Source organism: Mustela nivalis (genome assembly GCF_964662115.1).
Source record: "Mustela nivalis genome assembly, chromosome: 9".
In the NCBI taxonomy this organism is placed as follows: domain Eukaryota; kingdom Metazoa; phylum Chordata; class Mammalia; order Carnivora; family Mustelidae; genus Mustela; species Mustela nivalis.
This window is the reverse complement of record NC_139028.1, coordinates 16280497-16299451: the sequence shown is the minus strand read 5'-3', so window position 1 is coordinate 16299451 and position 18955 is coordinate 16280497. Positions and strand designations below refer to the sequence as shown.

At 47.6% G+C, this 18955-nt stretch overlaps 1 protein-coding gene and 1 long non-coding RNA gene across 15 annotated transcripts in view; one reads left to right on the top strand and one right to left on the bottom strand.

The window, feature by feature from the left end:
- DIXDC1 (DIX domain containing 1) overlaps nucleotides 1–18955 on the bottom strand; it is a gene marked incomplete at its 3' end in the record, with an annotated part of 72125 nt that overhangs the window by 11298 nt on the left and 41872 nt on the right. For 13 of the 14 annotated variants that reach the window (XM_082684327.1, XM_082684335.1, XM_082684334.1 and 10 more), the window contains 12 exons: nucleotides 14572–14684; nucleotides 12946–13094; nucleotides 9713–9802; nucleotides 8535–8588; nucleotides 6494–6544; nucleotides 4301–4405; nucleotides 3825–3878; nucleotides 3265–3357; nucleotides 3114–3185; nucleotides 2240–2329; nucleotides 1748–1909; nucleotides 1211–1277 (listed from right to left, as the gene is read on the bottom strand). In XM_082684327.1, the coding sequence (XP_082540453.1) occupies nucleotides 1211–1277; nucleotides 1748–1909; nucleotides 2240–2329; nucleotides 3114–3185; nucleotides 3265–3357; nucleotides 3825–3878; nucleotides 4301–4405; nucleotides 6494–6544; nucleotides 8535–8588; nucleotides 9713–9802; nucleotides 12946–13094; nucleotides 14572–14684 (1100 nt within the window). Of the gene's footprint in view, nucleotides 1–1210; nucleotides 1278–1747; nucleotides 1910–2239; nucleotides 2330–3113; nucleotides 3186–3264; nucleotides 3358–3824; nucleotides 3879–4300; nucleotides 4406–6493; nucleotides 6545–8534; nucleotides 8589–9712; nucleotides 9803–12945; nucleotides 13095–14571; nucleotides 14685–17728; nucleotides 18219–18955 lie in introns of those variants that run through there. The other variant, XM_082684331.1, reaches the window with a different exon arrangement.
- Nucleotides 3168–10639, top strand: LOC309841435. The gene is made up of 2 exons (XR_014299133.1): nucleotides 3168–3381; nucleotides 10347–10639. It is a non-coding gene; the product is annotated as an uncharacterized lncRNA (long non-coding RNA).

Here is an 18955-nt window from a genome sequence, read left to right as displayed (position 1 = left end):
ACATATTATTTTATTTGCCCTACAAAAAACATTTTATCTTTCTTATTGTGCCAATATCTTAAGTGTCTTACTTTAGATTTTGTTTATTAATGTAGCTTTCAAAACTGTATATGTGGGCGCCTGGGTGGCTCAGTGGGTTAAGCTGCTGCCTTCAGCTCAGGTCATGATCTCAGGGTCCTGGGATCAAGTCCCACATCGGGCTCTCTGCTCAGTGGGGAGCCTGCTTCCTCCTCTCTGTCTGCCTCTCTGCCTACTTGTGATCTCTCTCTGTCAAATAAATAAATAAAATCTTAAAAAAAAAAAAAACTGTAACAAACGGTTAGCTTTTTACTATTTGGTTTTTGTAGATTATTATGTACTTTTAGATTAGGCCTGGGTAAACCATAAAAGACAAAATGTGGATATTATTAAAGAAAAATGTTAACATACGTGGTAAAAGAGAAATTACCAGGCAGGGTAGGTTTCCGGCATGTTTGAAGGAACAAGGAAAGGAATTAAGGAGAGGGCAGAGAGCAGATTAAATTACTTCTTCAGCGTGGCCACTAGGTGGCGCAAGTCTTTTGAAAGACCCAAGCCCCCAGTTTTAAGGAAAATCCCCAAAGAAATTAAAACTTTTGCCTTCAGGAAGAACTGGAAATTTTTTGTACTATTTGGGACTGTAGGGTGATTTGTGTGTGTTTCTGTTGTTTTATATTCTGCTGTGTTCGGTGTAAATATTTTGATATTGTATATTTTCCAAAATATCTTTGGAATATCCTGAGCCAGGAGCATCCTGAACGTGCTAAAGGTACTTGGGGTAATGGTGCTGATGACGGCCGGTATGTGTCTTCACATCCTAGAAGTAACTCGATTCAAGTATTCCTACAGAAGCAATGTAAGAGTGAAGTACCACCACTGGGGCACCCGGGTGGCTCAGTGGGTTAAAGCCTCTGCTTTCGGCTCAGGTCATGATCCCAGAGTTCTGGGATCGAGCCCCATGTCAGGCTCTTTGCTCTGCAGGGAGCCTGCTTCCTCCTCTCTCTCTCTCTGCCTGCCTCTCTGCCTACTTGTGATCTCTGTCTGTCAAATAAATAAATAAAATCTTTAAAAAAAAAAAAAGAGTGAAGTACCACAAGAAAAATTCTACTCTCAAAATGTCAGTAGCAAGAAAAGTACTAAATTTCTGATCTAATAAGCTAGGAGCCCTTACTGAGCAGTAATGAGTACTTACTTGAATTAGGGGGCCAGGACTCCCGGTATTCACTACCTGCTTGAGTTCTGGGTGACTTGCCCCGAACCTGAGAAGCCACACAAAAATACCAAGAGTTATCATCAGCAGGAGAATTTATCCAAGAAATTTAAATCATAAAAATGTACCTGAAATATATACTTTTCTACCCCATCTTCCACAGTATATGAAATTGGACATTATATTCTAATAAGAACGATGTACATTTATAAAAGGCTCTCTAGTCTCCAATGTAGTTTCCCATATATTTCCACATCCAATGCCAAGCTCATTCAGGGGAAAAGAAGGGCAAGAAGCAGTAGAGGAGACTACCGTGGGCTCAAGAACCACACTTCCTTAAACCCTTATGCAATTTCTAGGAGCAAGAGTTATCACGAATGCCTTTCCTGATGCAGAGTCGGCTCCACTTAGAGGAAAACCTTTGACATGTCTGTTGGCAAAGCCATCATCTCAATTAAACTTGACACAACGAAGTTCTTTGGTGCTGGCCCAAGAGAACCGGCCCAGAAAGAGGATTACCCTTCTGTCCGGCTTCTTCTGGGTCTCCATGGCGTGCAAGCGCTCCATCAGGCTGGAGAGGCCCTGCTCCAGGCTGTCGATGGTGTGGTGCTGAGGGTCGTGGCCGCTGAAGCTGCCGCGCAGGCTGCGGAGCGCGTCACGAACGAGCTGCAGGTCGCTGGTCTGGGGGCAGAAGGGAGGTGCCGCTGAGCTGGCGCGGCCACAGGACTAACCACATCCCCACTGCTGGGCTCAACACCCTACGCAGAGGCTCCCAGGCCGGATCTTTTATTTCCAAGGGAGGAGGTATGAATGCTAAGAAATTTTCCTTCACAGAAGTGGGCCTATTGTTTGCCCATTGATTATTCACGGCAGACAGCAAGAGTCTTGCATCCTCTGCGCTCCTCAGATGCAGGAACTGGGGTACAAAGGCCCGGGGGTGCTGGTGATGGTTAGGCCACTGTTCTGGTTTTAGCTGGAAGTGGGGTCTGCATGCAAATCCTAAGAACCTACCCCTTTGTGAGTGACGGAAGCAGCTCCTTTTCCTGCCACTGGAAGGAGAAAACCATTGCTCTGAGAGTTGTGACTGTTGTAGCTGGTCACCTACGCAGCAAGAAGTGACACTTGGTGTAAGGGAAAATTCCAAACCGAGATGTCCTCACCTTTCTTACTCACACTTACCACTTCCTATCACAGTCTCCCATTGTCTGTCTGTTCATGTTGCTCTCAATTAGAATTTAACCCTCATGAGTGCAAAGACCTTTTTCTCCTTTCGTTCCCTGCTGTAACCCCGGTACTTGATACCTGGTTGGCACTGCTGAATAAGGAATGAGCAAAATGGAAGCCTCGGCCGGGGGACCCCCACCCTTGCCTCAGCGTGGCCATGGGCAGGGCTGAGAAGGCTGCTTCGGCGCCTCCTGACTTCACTTCAGTGAGGAAAAGAATAAGAACAAAGACTAATATTTTGGAGCCTGACTTTGTGCCAAGTGGACTGTCTATTTTCCAGATGAGTCATTTCTTTTTTTTTTTCCTGATGAGTCTTCTTTCTTTCTTTTTTTTTTCAATAGGTCTTATTTCTAAAGCTCAAAAGTGAAGCAAATTAAGGTCACACAATGGTAACAAGTATGAAAAGCTAGAATTTGAAACTAGATTTTCTTTGCTTGGAAGCTGCGTTCTTATTTTTAAATTTTTTAAGTTTTATTTATTTAAGTATTCTTGATACCCAATGTGGGGCTTGAACTCAAGACCCTGAGATCAAGATATATTGCCTGCATATTGCTGCGACTGAGCCAGCCAGGAGCCCCTGGACCCTGCACTCTAAACCCCCTCACCAAATAGCCTCTTTAACCCTACAGATGTGGGAAGAGGGCCCGAAGGGGCAGGTTACCTCATCTGCCTCTCTTTTCATACAGTGAGCCAAAAGGACGTCTTTCTGTTCCAGCTCCCGCTCTAGGTCCACCTACAAGGAAGAGACGACATCAGAAAAAGCTGTCTTCAGGCTGGAGGGGCAGGAAGTCAGTGGGGGCCTCAACTCCCACCTGCTGGTAACTGGCCTCAGAGAGCTTCCGGAGGGCTTCTTCCAGCTTGGCCTGGTGCTGCTGCAGGAGGCGCTCCTTCTGCCCCAGCTCCTTCTGCAACAGAGACAGAGCTTTCAGGTGGGTGCAAAGCCAACTGCGCTGAACAGCTCACTGCTGGCTGGGCAAGTTCCACCTGAGCAAAGGAGAGGCTCAAGGGGAAGAGTCCTTTCCTCAAGCCACACAGGAAGACATTCCACACCGTAGTGATCTGACACAGTACAGAGGGTTCTTGGAACAGTAAGGCAGAAGGGAACTAGCATTTGCAGGAGGACCGCCACATGGCACGCACGCAGGTTAGACATAAAGGTTGAGATGGAAGTTTGCAGACAACCAGCTCTGTACTCCTTCTCGTAGACATGCTATCTGTTCTTCAGGGTTATGGAATCAAAGGCACCCAGAAGATGTCCTTGCAGAAAGCAGCAATGAGAACAGAGTATTCAGAGCTCTTTGAACAAGAGCAACAACAGACGATCCATAAAAGGTCAAATGGGAATCATTTCCAAACTGATAGACATTCTTACTTTATACTCTCCCAAGAGCCTGTTCCGCTCCTCTAGCTTCCTCTGCAGGTCCACCTGCAAGAAGGAAAAGAAAGAATTAACCGGCACAGAGGTATTGTCTGCCACGCCCAGTAGGAAACCAACCACACAGTAACCAGAGCTGATGCTGGCTGTGAGGGCACAGAGCACAGAGTGCGCACGACTATGGTGAAAACACACAGCTGCTCTCCGTTTCTTTAGTAAGATAATCAAATGGTAGCACCACGGTTTTGTCTCTGTCTCAGTGTACTCAAAATTGAAGGGCTCAAGGCCAGGGAGGTATGGGCTTTCAGCAAGGGCAGAGATGACTCTAACAGGAAGTAAGACTAATTGCAGACATGGAGAACAGGTAACTCAGAAATAAGCTAAGAGGTCAGGATGGCAGATCGAACTGGACTTCATGCATCCTATTTTGCTCCTGGGGCTCCGTGAGGTCCGAATTCATTCATGCAGCTCACATTCTGGTTGTGCAGCTCATCTCTGTCCATATTCGCCCTCAGCAGTTCTTGTTTGAGCTGAAGAACAGAGGTGTCCTGTTGGGTCAACCTCTGCTGCAAGGCGTCCTGGGAACAAAAGCTCACTCATTACTGTGGTCCCAGTCAATCAATCAACCAGTCATCACTACAAGTTTTAAACCCCTTACTGGTATCCAGCATTAGTTCGGGCAAACTAGGAAGACGGAAAGAGTATAAGGTCTTGCAGTGAGGAGATGAGCAGGGATTCTTCTGTCCCTCTCCTGGATGCTAGCACCTGAAGAAAAGTCCTATCCACTGTCCTACCTAGCTGACTGAAACCCGCTTTCTCCTCCACCTATTACTCACCCCTACCCTCCACTGCCTTCCTGCCAGCATGATGCCAGAGAGAGAGTTGGTGGCCTTTGGGATCCAACAGACCGAGATTCAGATGACTAGTCTATTGCTTGCCTTCATGACGGTGACCATGGACAACACTCTCTTTCCTCCCACCCTGGCTTCCTCATCTGTATCTAGGCCATATAAATACTGAGTCTAGATGAGCTCTTTTTCCTTCTCCTTCTCTGCCAAATACCCATCTCTTGAGGGCTGTGCCCTACTGCTGCCTGCCACCCCATTCATAGAGAATCCCTGGAATCCCTCTCGGCCTGCTCCCACTGCCTTCTAATGCCTAGTCTAGACCAGGACTGGGATTGTATTTCCATGCTCGGAACTCCTCTTGGACTTGTGGTTTCTCTTCCCAGTATCCTATGATCTTACCAGCTTCATGGTGCTGTCTCTCAGCTTGGACTCTCTTGGTTCCTACCATGCCTAAGAACCGTGGGATGTATACACTTAAAAAGATCGGCTAGAACAAACTTTTCCAACCATGATGACCTCACATGGAACTTGGGACTGGAGCTGCACTGCAGTGTGATTGCCTTGATTTTCCTCTCTTTATAGAATGCAAAGAAAAATGGGGTGGGCTCTGGAGAAGGTGAGGGTCTGTCCTTAAGTACGCTGTCAGCCATGGCAGTACACGCCAAAGGTCATCCAAGATGCGCTTAGCATTGGCAGTTCAGAGAACTTTTCCCAAAGTGTTAGTAAGTGTTGCATGGGAGAAAAAGCACTTCTGTGGTTAATAATTCCAAACTTTTTATGGCAGACTTTCTCAGGTCCTCTCGTATGGGACTCTTCCAGCCTACAAGGCCTTTCTCAAACTCATCTGAGCATGGAATGCTTTGTTTACTGACATATCTCAAAGGAAATATGAAATATACTCTATGAAATATACTGACTCTGACAAACCCTGCGGAGCTGTGAACAGGAGTGTAGGGAAGTCTGCCTGTGAACAGGAGTGTAAGGAAGAGGGGAAGACAGCAGCTTAAGAACATCCTTTCACGTTTCTAAGTGTTTATTCAACAGAAGCATTCCCATGGAGGAGAAGCAACATATATTCAAAACTGCTAGCTAGATCACTGTATTAGCAAAAGACTGGAGGTAACCTAAAAGACCATCAACAGGAACTAATGACATGATCAGATAAATATATACTGGCATACTATGCAACCATAAAAAGATCTAGGAAGGTTTTTATGCACTGAAATAGAATGATCTCCAAGATATGCTACTAAGTGGAAAAAGAGCAAAGTGTCAAGCTGTATGTATAATACACTATTATTGAGGGAAAAATCATATACACACATATTGATTGATAACTGTAAGGAACCGCCAGGAAAGAGAACTAAGTGACTGAGTGGGGGGAGGGGACAGGGCTGGAAGACAGACTTTTCAGGCATGGTCTTTTCACACCATCTTCACTTCAAGCCATTAAATACCATTACCTACTCAAACACTAAGTAAATTACAATGTTTAAGAGGACATTCGTCTTTAGAACTGAAGAAACCTATAAAACCTGGTTGTTTTTACATATAAAAACTGTGAGGGTGGTAGAGGGAAGGGACAGCGTAACAAGTCGTAACGTCAGAAATTAGCCTCAGCAAAACGCTGGTGTTTTCCCCAACGTGTGTCACTTCTCATCCACAAAGTGATACTTCCTAGTAGCACTCCACCTGCCCAAGGCTCCTGCAAATGTATACAAGACCCCAGCCCCAACCATCCTCCTCCTGCCCACGCTCAGCAGTAGACAGGTTTACCGGGTAGAGTTTATTGAAAGGGTTAAATGTCTTCCTTTTTACCTTTATCCCCTGTAAGTTTCTGGCTTCTTGTTTACATTTCAGCAGCTCCTTCTGCAAACCAAATATAGTTAGATCAGATGGTGGCATCTGGGTTGCATCAGAAGCATTACCTCATTCTGTCAGGAGGAACACAAAACTCAGATAGCCATTCCATGAACAACGAACCCTCTCCTGAGGCAGAAAGCAGATCCGGTCCAGTAAACAGTAAAGGCGGCCTCACAGAGACAAGAACGAGACCCATCCTGTCCTTCCCTGTGCTACCCAGGCCCAAATGCAGGTAGAGAAGCGTCTTGTCAAGAAAGAAGATACCACATTCCCACAGACTCTCATTCCTACAGTTAGCCCTCTTCACTGACAGGAAAACCTAATCATCATAATCTAGGTCTCCCTTACTGAAGCACACAATCCTATCTTCACATGCCTACCCCCAGTGTCATGTGTTCAACAAAGGGCTAGAGTCCTTCGGATTCTCCAAGTGGGCATTGTTCTTTATAAACCAAACAAAGACACATTTAGCCCAACAATGAAATACTAATTATCCACCCCTTACAATAGATTAAAGACACATATATAACTGTCACTAGGGAAGATTTTAGGAGAGGAACACGCAGACCCTAGACCCTGGTCTTCTTTCCTATTGCATCCCATTAAGAGTTTGGAATTAACATATCTAAAATAGGAAATTCCTAACATGGGCTCCACAGATGGACTCGAAAGTAATTCTATTAAAAATTCAAGTCAGCGAGTGTGTGAGCACATACTTGTGCATATCCTGGAGAGTGCTAATGGCTTTAGTCATATACCTAGGACTCCAAAAAAGTTAAAACCCATTGAACTAGAAGCATTCTGAGAAGAAGTCTTTATAAAGGACCATACTAGACTATGATTAATACTACTGTATCATGTATTTGAAAGTTGGTAAGATAATAAGTGTTAAAAGTTCTCATTAAAAGAAAAAAAATGGGGCGCCTGGGTGGCTCAGTGGGTTAAGCTGCTGCCTTCAGCTCAGGTCATGATCTCAGGGTCCTGGGATCGAGTCCCGCATCGGGCTCTCTGCTCAGCGGGGAGCCTGCTTCCTCCTCTCTCTGCCTGCCTCTCTGCCTACTTGTGATCTCCCTCTGTCAAATAAATAAATAAAATCTTTAAAAAAAAGAAAAAAAATGTGGGGCGCCTGGGTGGCTCAGTGGGTTAAAGCCTCTGCCTTCGGCTCAGGTCATGATCCCAGGGTCCTGGGATCGAGCCCCGCATGGAGCCCCACATCGGGCTCTCTCTGCTCAGCAGGGAGCCTGCTTCCTCTTCTTTCTCTCTGCCTGCCTCTCTGCCTACTTGTGATCTGCCTGCCAAATAAATAAATAAATAAATCTTTAAAAAAAAAAAAGAAAGAAAGAAAAAGGAACAAAAATGTGTAACTGTGTGGTGGTGGATGTTAACTACATTTATAATGCTTATCATTTCATAATATATACACATATCAAATCAATGTTGTACAGCTGAAATTAATGTAGTATAAATTATTTTAAAATGATCTTAAAAAGACCATACTGGGGGGCACCTGGGTGGCTCGTCAGTTAAGCATCTGCCTTTGGCTCAGGTCATGATCTCAGGGTCCTGGGCTCCAGCCCTTAGTCAGGCTCTCTGCTCAGTGGAGAGTCTGCTTTTCCCTCTCCCTCTGACCCACCCCCACCTCGTGCTCTCATTCACATTCCCTCTCTTTCAAAGAAATGAACTAAAAATTAAAAAAAAAAAAAAAGAACCATATTGATATTAGACCCATTTTTAATTAAAAAAGAAAAATTATGAAACATTTAAAACACAAAGAAAGGTGGAACCAATGACATAGATACCTATTACCACCAAGACTCAAAAGACATTACGTTTTTGCCTTACTCAGGACATGTCTCTCTCTTTCAAAGATATAAAACAGACACAGCCAAAGTCCTAAGTCTGCATCCCGTCTCTCATACACATCACTGTTCTGATGCTGGTGTGTGATATTCCCATAAGTTTTTTCAAAGGGAAAAAGGCACATGTTCTGACATACCTTTAGGTCCTGATTCTCCTCCATACTCTGATCCAGACGACTCTGGATTATAATCTAAACATAAGGCACAAAGAGATGGCTATGCAGCTATGCCGTGAAATTCAGAGGTCATTCATTCAGCAAATATTTACTGGGTTCAGCAAGTATTTACTGGGTACCTTTTCCAATGTTAGCCTCCTACCTGAATACAGAGAACAGGAAGCAGCCCCTCCTCTCTGGGGGAAGCACAAGGTGGGGAGGGGCAAGGAAAGGACTGTGGATGAAATTCAGACAAGTGCTTGTGTACTAGGTACAGTGGGTCCGAGGAAAAGCAAAGGAATGATAAAATGACTCTTGCCTTGGAGGGAAATTTTATTGTTGCTGTTTTATAGAAAATGAATTAGAGGAGGACAGGAGAGGAATCAGGAAAACCAGGGGGAAGGCTGCTAGCATACTGGATGGAGGACTGAATTAAGGTCGTGGCTTTGAGAAAGGAGAGAAGTGGATGGATATAATTTAAAGGGGGAATGGACAGAGCTGGGTGACCTATCAGACACAGAGGGAAGGGCCAGAAGGATGCAAGGATGATGTTCAGTCTTGGGTATCTGGGGCCGTGGGTAGCGATCAGAAACAGAGTGCAAAGGGACAAGTAGTTTTGGTGGTGGAGAGAGAAAAGCCGTTTAATTTAGGACTCGAGGTAGTGAGAGGCTTACGGGACACGGAAGTGGAGATGATGGGCGGTGGTTACATGCCACACAGGCCAGTCAGTCTACAGCTCCAGAGCCTAGCTAGAAATCAGCATCTGAGAAGCAGGGTGGGAAGTGCATGACGCCAAGGAGGCAGGTAACACCGCCCAGGTGAACAGATCCGATAGCAGTGGCCCCCAGGGGAACTCTGAGGAGCTTCAAAGGGAACTTGAAGGTGAGCTCTGTGAGGGTGGGGTCGTAGGTCTGCTTTGTCCTTAGGGCATCTCCAGTACCAGGAAGTTGTGCCAGGCATAGTTGGCGCTCAGTAAACTTGTTGATGAGGAGAGGGAGGGAGAATGGAAGAAACAGTCAAAAATACAGAGGAAAACAGGAGAGGTGGGGTCAGGGAAGAGAACATTTCAAGAAAGTGAGGACAACAGAGTCGAAAGCTAAAAGCAAATCAAACACATAAACCGGTTTATCTCGAGTCCAGTCACAGACGAAGGAACTCACCAGCTGTTCCTCAGGATTGACTCCTGGTTGAAGGAGGGCCAGGGGCCTCTCCTGTTCATCTTCGGGTAAGGATCCATTGAGCAGTAAGGCCTGAATAAGCACAGAAGCAGAAAGAAACCTGACTCCCATCAGATGACGGAGTCCAGAGTTGAGCTTGCTAAGCTTATCCTAAACTGAAATCACAACTGAGCTTCCCATGGAAATCTCCTTGGTAATTTTTGGTCCTTTGATACCTCCAATTTTTCATCTTGGGTCTCTCGGGAGTTCCTTTTATCGGGCCCACACTTAGGACCCTTTCATCTTCCTGGATGTGCCTGAATCCTTCCCTTCAAGGTTCTGTGGCTCCAGCTGCTCAAACTGAATTTACTACCTAGAAAGTGAACTAAAAGAATTACCTTTCCTTAGAGAAGTTAACTACAATGAATTATTTAAAACACATTTAGGGGCGCCTGGCAGGCTCAGTCGGTAGAGCGTGTGACTCTGGATCTCAGGGTTGTGTGTTTGAGCCCCAGGATTGGTGTAGAGATTACTGAGAAAGAAAAAATCTTAAAAAAAAAAAAAATACATTTCGAGCACTGACTTGGATTTGTTGGATTTCTGTTTGTTTTAATAACTCTGAATTTTTACTCCCTAGGGCAACCTGTATGGAACAAGAAGGAAAACCTATTGACAGAGAGATGTCCTCTTCATTTCCGCTCCCCACACCAGGCTTTGCTTTCACAGAGTGTGGGGGGTGGGGGGTGGGGGAGGCACACTTACCCTGAAGGAGAGGAAGCACAGACCCTAGGGCCCTTCACAGGCACTGACCATCCCAAAGCCCCGCTCTAATATTGTACAGTTCAACAACACGGGTTTGCACGGCACAGGTCCCACTGATATAAATTTTTTTTTTTTTTTTACAAAATACATTTCAGTTCTGAAAGCATATTTTCTCCTCCTTATGATTTTAACATTTGCTATTCTCTAGTTTACTTTAAGAGCACAGTATGTAATACCGGTAACAGTCAAAACAGGGGTTAATCAACTCTTTATGTTTTCAGTAAACCTTATGGTCAACAGTAGGCTGTTAGTAGTTAAGTTCTGGGGGAGTCAAAAGTCATACACAGATTTTCAACTGTGCAGGGGGTTGGTGCCCCTAGTCACCTCCCCCACAAGTTGTCCAAAGATCAACTGTACTCATAATCTGTAACCTTATTCCTCAAGAAGACCCCCAAAACTGTATTCTTTAGCACTCACAAAACCTGAACTGCTCATGCAGGTAGGATTACGAGACCTATCAGCTCAGTGGAAGATTTAAGAGTGTGTCCCCTTTTTATATTTTAGTTCTGTTCCAGTTCAGTCAAGAGTTACAGAGGTTATCGGGCGCCTGGGTGGTTCAGTGGGTTAAAGCCTCTGCCTTCGGCTCAGGTCACGATCTCAGGATCCTGGGATCGAGCCCCGCATTGGGCCTCTCTGTGCTTCCTCCTCTCTCTGCCTGACTCTCTGCCTACTTGTGATCTCTGTCTGTCAAATAAATAAACAAAATCTTAAAAAAAAAAAATAATAAAGTAAGAGAGGTTAAACCCCATCTCAGTAAATGTAACACTAATTACATCACAAATGCTGGTATACAAAAACTGTTTAAAATCAGCCACTGGTTGGTCTATCAAGCAGTAACTAATTATAAAATATTAGTAAAGCGAATGAATTTGGCTATCCCCTGGAGCGTGGCAAGAGGTGTAAGACAAGTATGACACCACAGGGAGCTAAGGGAGAGCAACATCATAGACACATTAACTCTGTTAGTGGCAAAGTGTTCAGTGGGCTCTAACTGAGGTACACTAAGAAGTCATAAATCCTGGTCGTGGCTTAGCACGCAACTCCCTCATCACCGAAAGAGTTAAGGAGCCCAGTGGATGCTGTGAGCCCCATTGTATTCTATAATGGAACTGAATTCTCATTGTGATCATGTGGCTGTGAATTAAAGCAACTCTGTTTGCAGGGAATATTAGGGTGCTGACTTTCTGCCTGTCAAATCTCTTCTCTTTCTGTCTAATCTGCCGTCGGATTTCTCCCAGACTGAAAAATGCAAACTAAACCGAAAGCCAAACTGATGGATATCTGTGTTCATATACTGCAAACCATCCTGGGAAAGAGCCGGTTGGGTGTAATCCCAAAGTTTGCACTCATTAATTAAACCAGTCCTTGGTGGAGTGGCAGATAAGAGATCTCAAAGGCAGACATTTAAAAAATAACAAAGCCAATGGGGAAAAATCAACAACTCTCCTTGGGAATGTTTAGGAAGTAAACATTCCTCCAACCCTTCCCAGCTCCAGTGGCATACATTATGCAAACTGTGTCTCCCCAGCACCAATCTCCTTCTTTCTTTCGGTACCCTTTGTGTCCCCACCCTGCTGCTGGCTGGCTGGGAGCACGCCCTCCACCACCTACCGGCTGCCAGAGCCACTCAAATAATGTGGGCTTTGTTTACGTATCCATAAATATCTGACAATTCAGAAGCAGGGCCGTTCCCAGCACGAACAGAAAGGAATATTCCTAGACAATTTCAGGGTCATCAGCACATGACAAGCCCCCCCCCCAAAACAGGGACAGATGCACAAAGACAGAGGATTGGGGGGGTCACTCAGGGTAGGAACGAAGTCAATTGGGTCAGTCGGCCTCAGGGGTCGAATTGCCGAGCTGGCACGAAGGTATACAAAAGACTGAAGAGCTTTGTTGCTCGAGGAAAACCTGTTACCTGATCATTATGGCTTGGCAACCTCTTGCAAGCGCATTAGGAGGGAGCTAAATCCCTCAGCTAGACTCAAATGGGGACCTGCCGCATTACTGGCCCTTGTGCTCTTCCTGCGAGAGAATTTCTGGGGACAAATTCTAGACTGTTCCCACTGCCAATCTCTGGCGAAGGCCCACGACTGCAGGTACGTAGCTGTGGACAGGTGAGACTTGCCTATAAGCAAAGAGCCAGAAGAAGGGTTGGGTAGGGGTCCGTAATGGCTCCCAGGCTTGCAGAAATTCCAACAGCTGTGCAGCCAGTGAGAGACCGCAAGGTCCATTTGGGAGCGAGCACCCACAAAGAAAGAATTTTCTGCTCTTCGAGAACTACTCTGTCTAAACTCCCCATTCAACTCTGATGTCATATGAAACTGAAAAGTGATTTTCAACTGATTCTCGTGACTTAAAAATAAGCATCAATCGGTGACTGAGGACAAACCACACGGCAAAGAGCTACCTACCTGTAATCCTGATATCATTTTCTTTGCTTCCTCCATTTCTTTTTCCAAATGTTCTTGTTGTTCCAACAGCTGTTCTTCCCATGAGGTCTCCAGGTAGGTTCCGGGGCTGCCCGGGCGCCAGTCTCGGGAGAGCGGAGAGTCTGTTTCCTCTGCAAAATGAAAGGAGGGAGTACAGTTCATGCTGAAGAAGTTTCCAGCAGAAAGCGTTCACAGTCCCCCGCGTTCACGGGTTCAGGTCACCTGCCTTCCGTGCCTGTCCGCACGACGCAAAAGGGACTCTCCACCAGGTGGGGCTGCTAGACATAAGGAACTGGCTATGAACTTGGGCTCCCGCAGCAGGGGGGGAAGAGATCGCCCGCAGAACCTTTAAGAAGTAATAAGATTCCCTCTTGGGGAGTCTTGGTATGGGACACACAGCCCCTACTCTTAATCCTCTGGAACTGGCATCCCTGAAGCTGGATTCTGCCAGGTACAAAGACAGGAGCTGCCAGTCGCAGTGAAAACCAAATTGCTGTGGAGCTTCAGAGGGGAGCCTCCAAATTCATATTCCTTTGCCCTAAGCCCCTTTCACCTAGGACGCTGTGTGAGTCACGCAGGAACCAGACTAATGAGAGCACACGTGCACAAAGTATTCAATCTTGCTCCCTGGGTTCGTTTTATTTTCCTACCTTTACGATCTCTTTGCTCTTATTTCCTTGTCTGTCTATTTTATCCCATCTAATTGTGTGCTCGGCTATTAAAAATGCATTCCGGAATTCAGAAGGGTACCAACTCTCGGAGTAAGTGTCTTCATTCATAAGCGTGAATGTAGCAAGGACAATTCCTCTGGGTTGCTGTGAAGATTGAATGAGCTAAGCCATGCGCAGGGCCATGCGCAGGGCTCCGCGGTGCCTGACCCAGAGCTCTCGCTCAGTAAATGCTCTCCCTCCCCCCGGCCCCAAGAGTGTCTGGATCAGTCACAGGACTGACTCCTCAGTGCTAATTCCAGGGCTAGAGGCAAGAATTTAAGTCCGGTTTTTCTTCTGAGGGCTTCAGTTTCATTACAACCCTTACAGATGAATAAAACTCTATTGAAATCACATGCTTTGCTTCTTGTATGCTTCCCTCTATGTTTACGTGAGGAAAAGGAGAGCCTGAAACAGAGGAAGTCTAAACAAAGGAGACCCTTTGTGGTCCCTTCTGTGGCTGTCACACAAGTGCCTAATGTAGTCCCGGTCTTTATACTCTCACAGATGCCTCAGCTCATACTGTATATTCTTGATTCAAATGTAAGTCAAGGACTTGCTGAAATTATTTCTGTAACAGAGGAATAATAAAAACTGTTTACTTGAATAAGGCTTTGGATTGCCCCAAAGTCATATCCTAATTCACAGGCAGCCGGCAGAGGAATGGCCCATCTACATTGTTGTAAGAGTTTTGACGGTTACAACATCCAAAGTGATGTTCTGCAAAAGGATAGCCATGTTCATTGGCTCAAAGGCATCAGAGTCCCTAGAGCTGACCAGCACGCACAGAGTACGGAGAGGGAGAAGGCCAGGGAGTTTACAGGCAGATAGTCAGGACCCCCAAACACTTCAAGATGAGGGCTGGTCCTTAAGCCAACCCAGGCCCACGGACAGATAGTACCTGTTCTGTTCTCTATTCCTTCAGCAGGAATCATCACAAAATCTGCCTTCTCCTCCGACTGAGTTATAATGGATTCGCTCTTTGCACTGTGGATAGGACTGGGTGAAGTCAGACTGTGATGGAAGGAAAAGGAAGAGAAACAATGATTACGAACAATTTTCTTTTCTTTTTTTTTTTTTTTTTAAAGATTTTATTTATTTATTTGACAGAGAGAAATCACAAGTAGATGGAGAGGCAGGCAGAGAGAGAGAGAGGGAAGCAGGCTCTCTGCTGAGCAGAGAGCCCGATGCGGGACTCGATCCCAGGACCCCGAGATCATGACCCGAGCCGAAGGCAGCGACTCAACCCACTGAGCCACCCAGGCGCCCCACGAACAATTTTCTTTTAAAGATTTGTTTATTTGGGAGAGAGAGCGCAGTGGGGAGGGAGAGAAAGTCTGAAGCAAACTCTGTGCTTGGTGTGGACCTTGACGCAGGGTTCGATCTCATGACCCTGAGATCACGATTTGAGCCAAAACCCAGAGTTGGATGCTTAACCGACGGCCATCCAGGCGCCCCTGAAGAGTTGTTTAGAAGCCAACTGTCATAATTTATCCCAGAGACATGTTCTGATTATCTTACTCCTACTCTCCTACATAGTCCCCGGCCACAGTATGAACAAACGTTTGTTGAATAAGTGCAGGATGAACTTTTTGAATGAATGAAATGAATGCTAAGTGCATGACCCAGTCTTAGGAAGTCTTTTCTACAGCAAGGCTGCCTTGAAGCCTGATTCACAAAGCACAGATTTACCAGGATGGGTAATCTAGCATATTAAAAGAACGTTGAGTTTTATTTTGTTTGCTCTTTTTTTTTTTTTTTTTTTTTTTTAAACTTACCACCACCACCTGCTCTACCACCATTCCTGGGCCCAGATTCAAAGACTGATATAGTGTGTGTCTTAGTAGCTTTGGGAGCTGGAAGGAAAATCTACTCACAGAAACAAGCATCACCAGCAGAGCAACATGGCAGATCAGCTCTAGGCTGATCTCAAAAGAGGGGACAATGCTGAGGGTGATTCATGGTGAGAAACTGCTGGGACTGTGGACAGTCGCCAGGCTGGGCAAAAAGGCAGTGACACATCAACAAGGACAGGAAGTGACAAGAAAAGGGGGAATCAGAAGGAAAGGGGGAAAAGACCTGATAGGGAAAGGGAAAGGTTTACTTGATTGGATCATCGAAGAGTTATTCAGATCCCTGCTATACTCTTTGCAAATTATCATCAGAAATCTCTCAACAATTCTTAAGTTCTGCTACAACTATTAGCCTTGGAGGGAACTGCTGAGATTTTCAGGGAAGATGAATTTCAAAGCTGCAAAACAACAGCAACTCCACAAGACAAGATGGGAATGTGAGGCTGACATTTCCATTGACAGGGAAAAGGAATCTGAAGGGCCATTCTTCTTCGCACCGCACCTTGAGAACATCAGCTCTAAAACAATCTCAGGGGCTGTGGGGTCTCCAGGCCCGGCCCCCTCTCAGGAATTCTTTCCAAATCCATCACCCAGACAACAGTGAAAGTGTCTAAGACTCACTGACCCACTTAATGTGCCCCTGAAGTCTCCCAGGCTAATCCTCACAGCCTCGATCAGGAGTTAACGTTTTGTCTTCCTAGAAACCAGGATAAACAAGAGCTGAGCACAAGGGGTTGTATTCGGAGATTTCTAAAACCTCGAAAGCAGTTTGAGGACTAGTGTCTCTTCCTCTTCGTTGTTGCAAGTTTAAGGGCTTTGGTGGGAATGACCTCAACCACTACGACATTCTCATCCTTATTAGAACCTTAGAAAACAATTTACAGTTTTTTGCTTCAAATTAAGGAAAGTCATTTAACCCTATCTATAGATCCATAACCTGAACAGACAAGGGGTAGAAAGGTGGCGAGGAGCGGTATTTAGGAAAGATAATAGCTGATCCCTCTTTCCCCACTTAGGCCATCTGATTTCCAGGCCAAAAGGAACGAACTGCTGGAAGAGCATTAGTGTAAGGGCATTCTGTCCTCCTAAGGATAGATTTATGAGTATTCAGGCCTCTGCATTCCCTTCCTACAGAAATGGGGACCCACTTGCAGAAAGAAGCCTGTATTAGCTGCTCCTCTTTGAGAAATGATAAAATGACACTTCCTTAGCTGACAAGGTGCTATGGTTGACACGTTCCACTGCCGGCATTTGGCTGGACCACAGTGGGTATGTGTGAGACGCAGGGGGGTGGGGGTGGGAAGAGGAGTGTGAACCCAGGATGCTGGAAAACTGTTTGCCCAAAAGCAGGGACGCATGCTCAGCTCCACCTCCCCCCTCTTAAGTGAGTTGTCTCCCATATAAGGGCAGAAGGAGGCGGATGTCTGCATACCCAACCCCACTGGGGGAGTGGCAGAGCAGCCAAAGGAAAACAACATTTCTTTCTTGAATTTGAGGCTGCCAGCGAGTGAGGCCACAGAGAGGTAAGACCAGGAAACTAGGTGGCCAAGTCCAAAGAGAAGGACCTGTGGAAGAAAAACTCTGAAGCTCTGGTCAGAGCAGCAATCTTGCCACATCCCCAAGAACCTCCGGTAGGAGGACAGAGCATTTAGTCAACTGCTTCAGGTCACAGAAAAGTATTTTAATGCTAATTAGTTAAGTGGCTTGGGCTCTTCCGGAGGAGCTCAGAACCCCGATTTTGTAAACAAGTAATGCCCCACCTGCCATCATAATCCCCTCAAATCAGGGAACTGACTACAAATAAGATTGGACAGATTGATTTCTTAATTCCCACAGGTCTGACATCTCTCCAGCTTAGGGTCAGACAAACGATCCCGCAGCAAAGTCCAGATCAGAGTAAAATCAATTTTTAGAAAATGGGTAATGGGCGATAAGAAAGCGTCCTGCTTACTCCTGAAGTGCCCTCCCACAGCAGAGACAGGACAAGGTGAAGGGCCGCTCCTCCCGCCCCCATGCTGGCTCCAGTTTCCTAAACCCAGCGCATTTTGTACTGATAATTCCAGACCAGCAGCCTGTCCTTCGCAGCACAGCGCCCCCACCCACACCGGTCCGTCTCTGGCCAAGAGCATCCTCCAGTCCTGGCCCTGCGCCCGCCCATACCCACCCGACCCCCACACCTCCAAAGCCCAAGTGGCTTCTGCTCACCATTTCACTTGCGTCCCTCCCATGGTCCCCCTCCTGGCTGCGGCTTCAGCGAGCCCGTTTCCCTGGGTGAAGCGGGAGGCTGGGAGTCACGGCGCTCCCGAATTCGGGCATGTCTCCCCGCGCTGGGGCCCGCAGAACCACTCCATGGGCAGGTCGGCTACCAGAGCCGCTGGCCCCGACCGCGGGAGAGAGTCGGAAGGGCAGAGAGGCGGGCGTCTCGGCCCCGGGGTCGGGGATGTTCCCGGGACTGAGGCGCGCGGTCCCGGCCGCTCAGACGCTGCAGCAGCCCGGCCTGGGCGGAAGCCGCCTCCCCTCGTAGGCTGCGGGTCCCTGGCGGCGGCATCGCGGCGGCCGCGCGGCTGCGGGCGTGCCCCCGGGCGCGGGCATCTCACCCCATCGCCCGCGCGGGGCAGCGCTGCCCGCTGCTCCCGCTGCGCGGTCGGGTCCCCGCGGCAAGCGTGCGGGCGCCCCCGGCTCCGAGCCGCCTCCCGCCCCTCCCGCGCCTCCCGTCCCTCCCCTCGCCGCCCCCGCTTCCAGGCTGACAGCGCCGCGGGCAGCGCGGGGCTCGGACCGGGCTCGGGCGGGGCGGGCTGGGAGGCCGAGCCGGAGCCCGGCGCTCGGGCGGGGGCGGGGCCGCGGACGCCGAGCCCCGGGGAGGGGTGGGCACCCCGGGGCTGGAAACGCCCTTTCCGCACCGACCCCTCCCTTCGCGACGGCGGAGGTCGGGGCCGGTGTCACCCGGTTCCCGGTCGGAGCTGGGGGCCTGGCCGGGTGGAGACTCAGGGTCGCGCCCGGAAACCCTCCGAACGCCGTTCTCCTCCCACCTTCCCCCGGGCGTTGCACGTGTTCTCGCTTCCCAACTAGGGATCGTTCTGCGTGGACACAGTAGGAGGCCGGCCCGAGGTCTACGGAGCAACAGGCGGCCAGCAGCGGGGGGGAGGAGGGGGCACCTTTCCCATCTTATGAGCCGCTCCCCGTTCACAGTCACATCGCGAAGTCTCCAGGCCTTCCTGGGTCACTGAGCCACGAGGTGACCTCCCCTGAGGAAGGGGGTGGGCGGGCAGAATGTTCCAGAGCCTCCTGGGTCCCGGGAGCTTACTGAGCAAAACCCAACTGACCCAGCATCCCAAAGATGTAAGTGAGACATCAGCTTAGAAGAAAATGACAAAAAAAAGCAGGAAGGAGCGACAGACCGGGAAATGAGACTCATTACCTGACCCCTCTCCC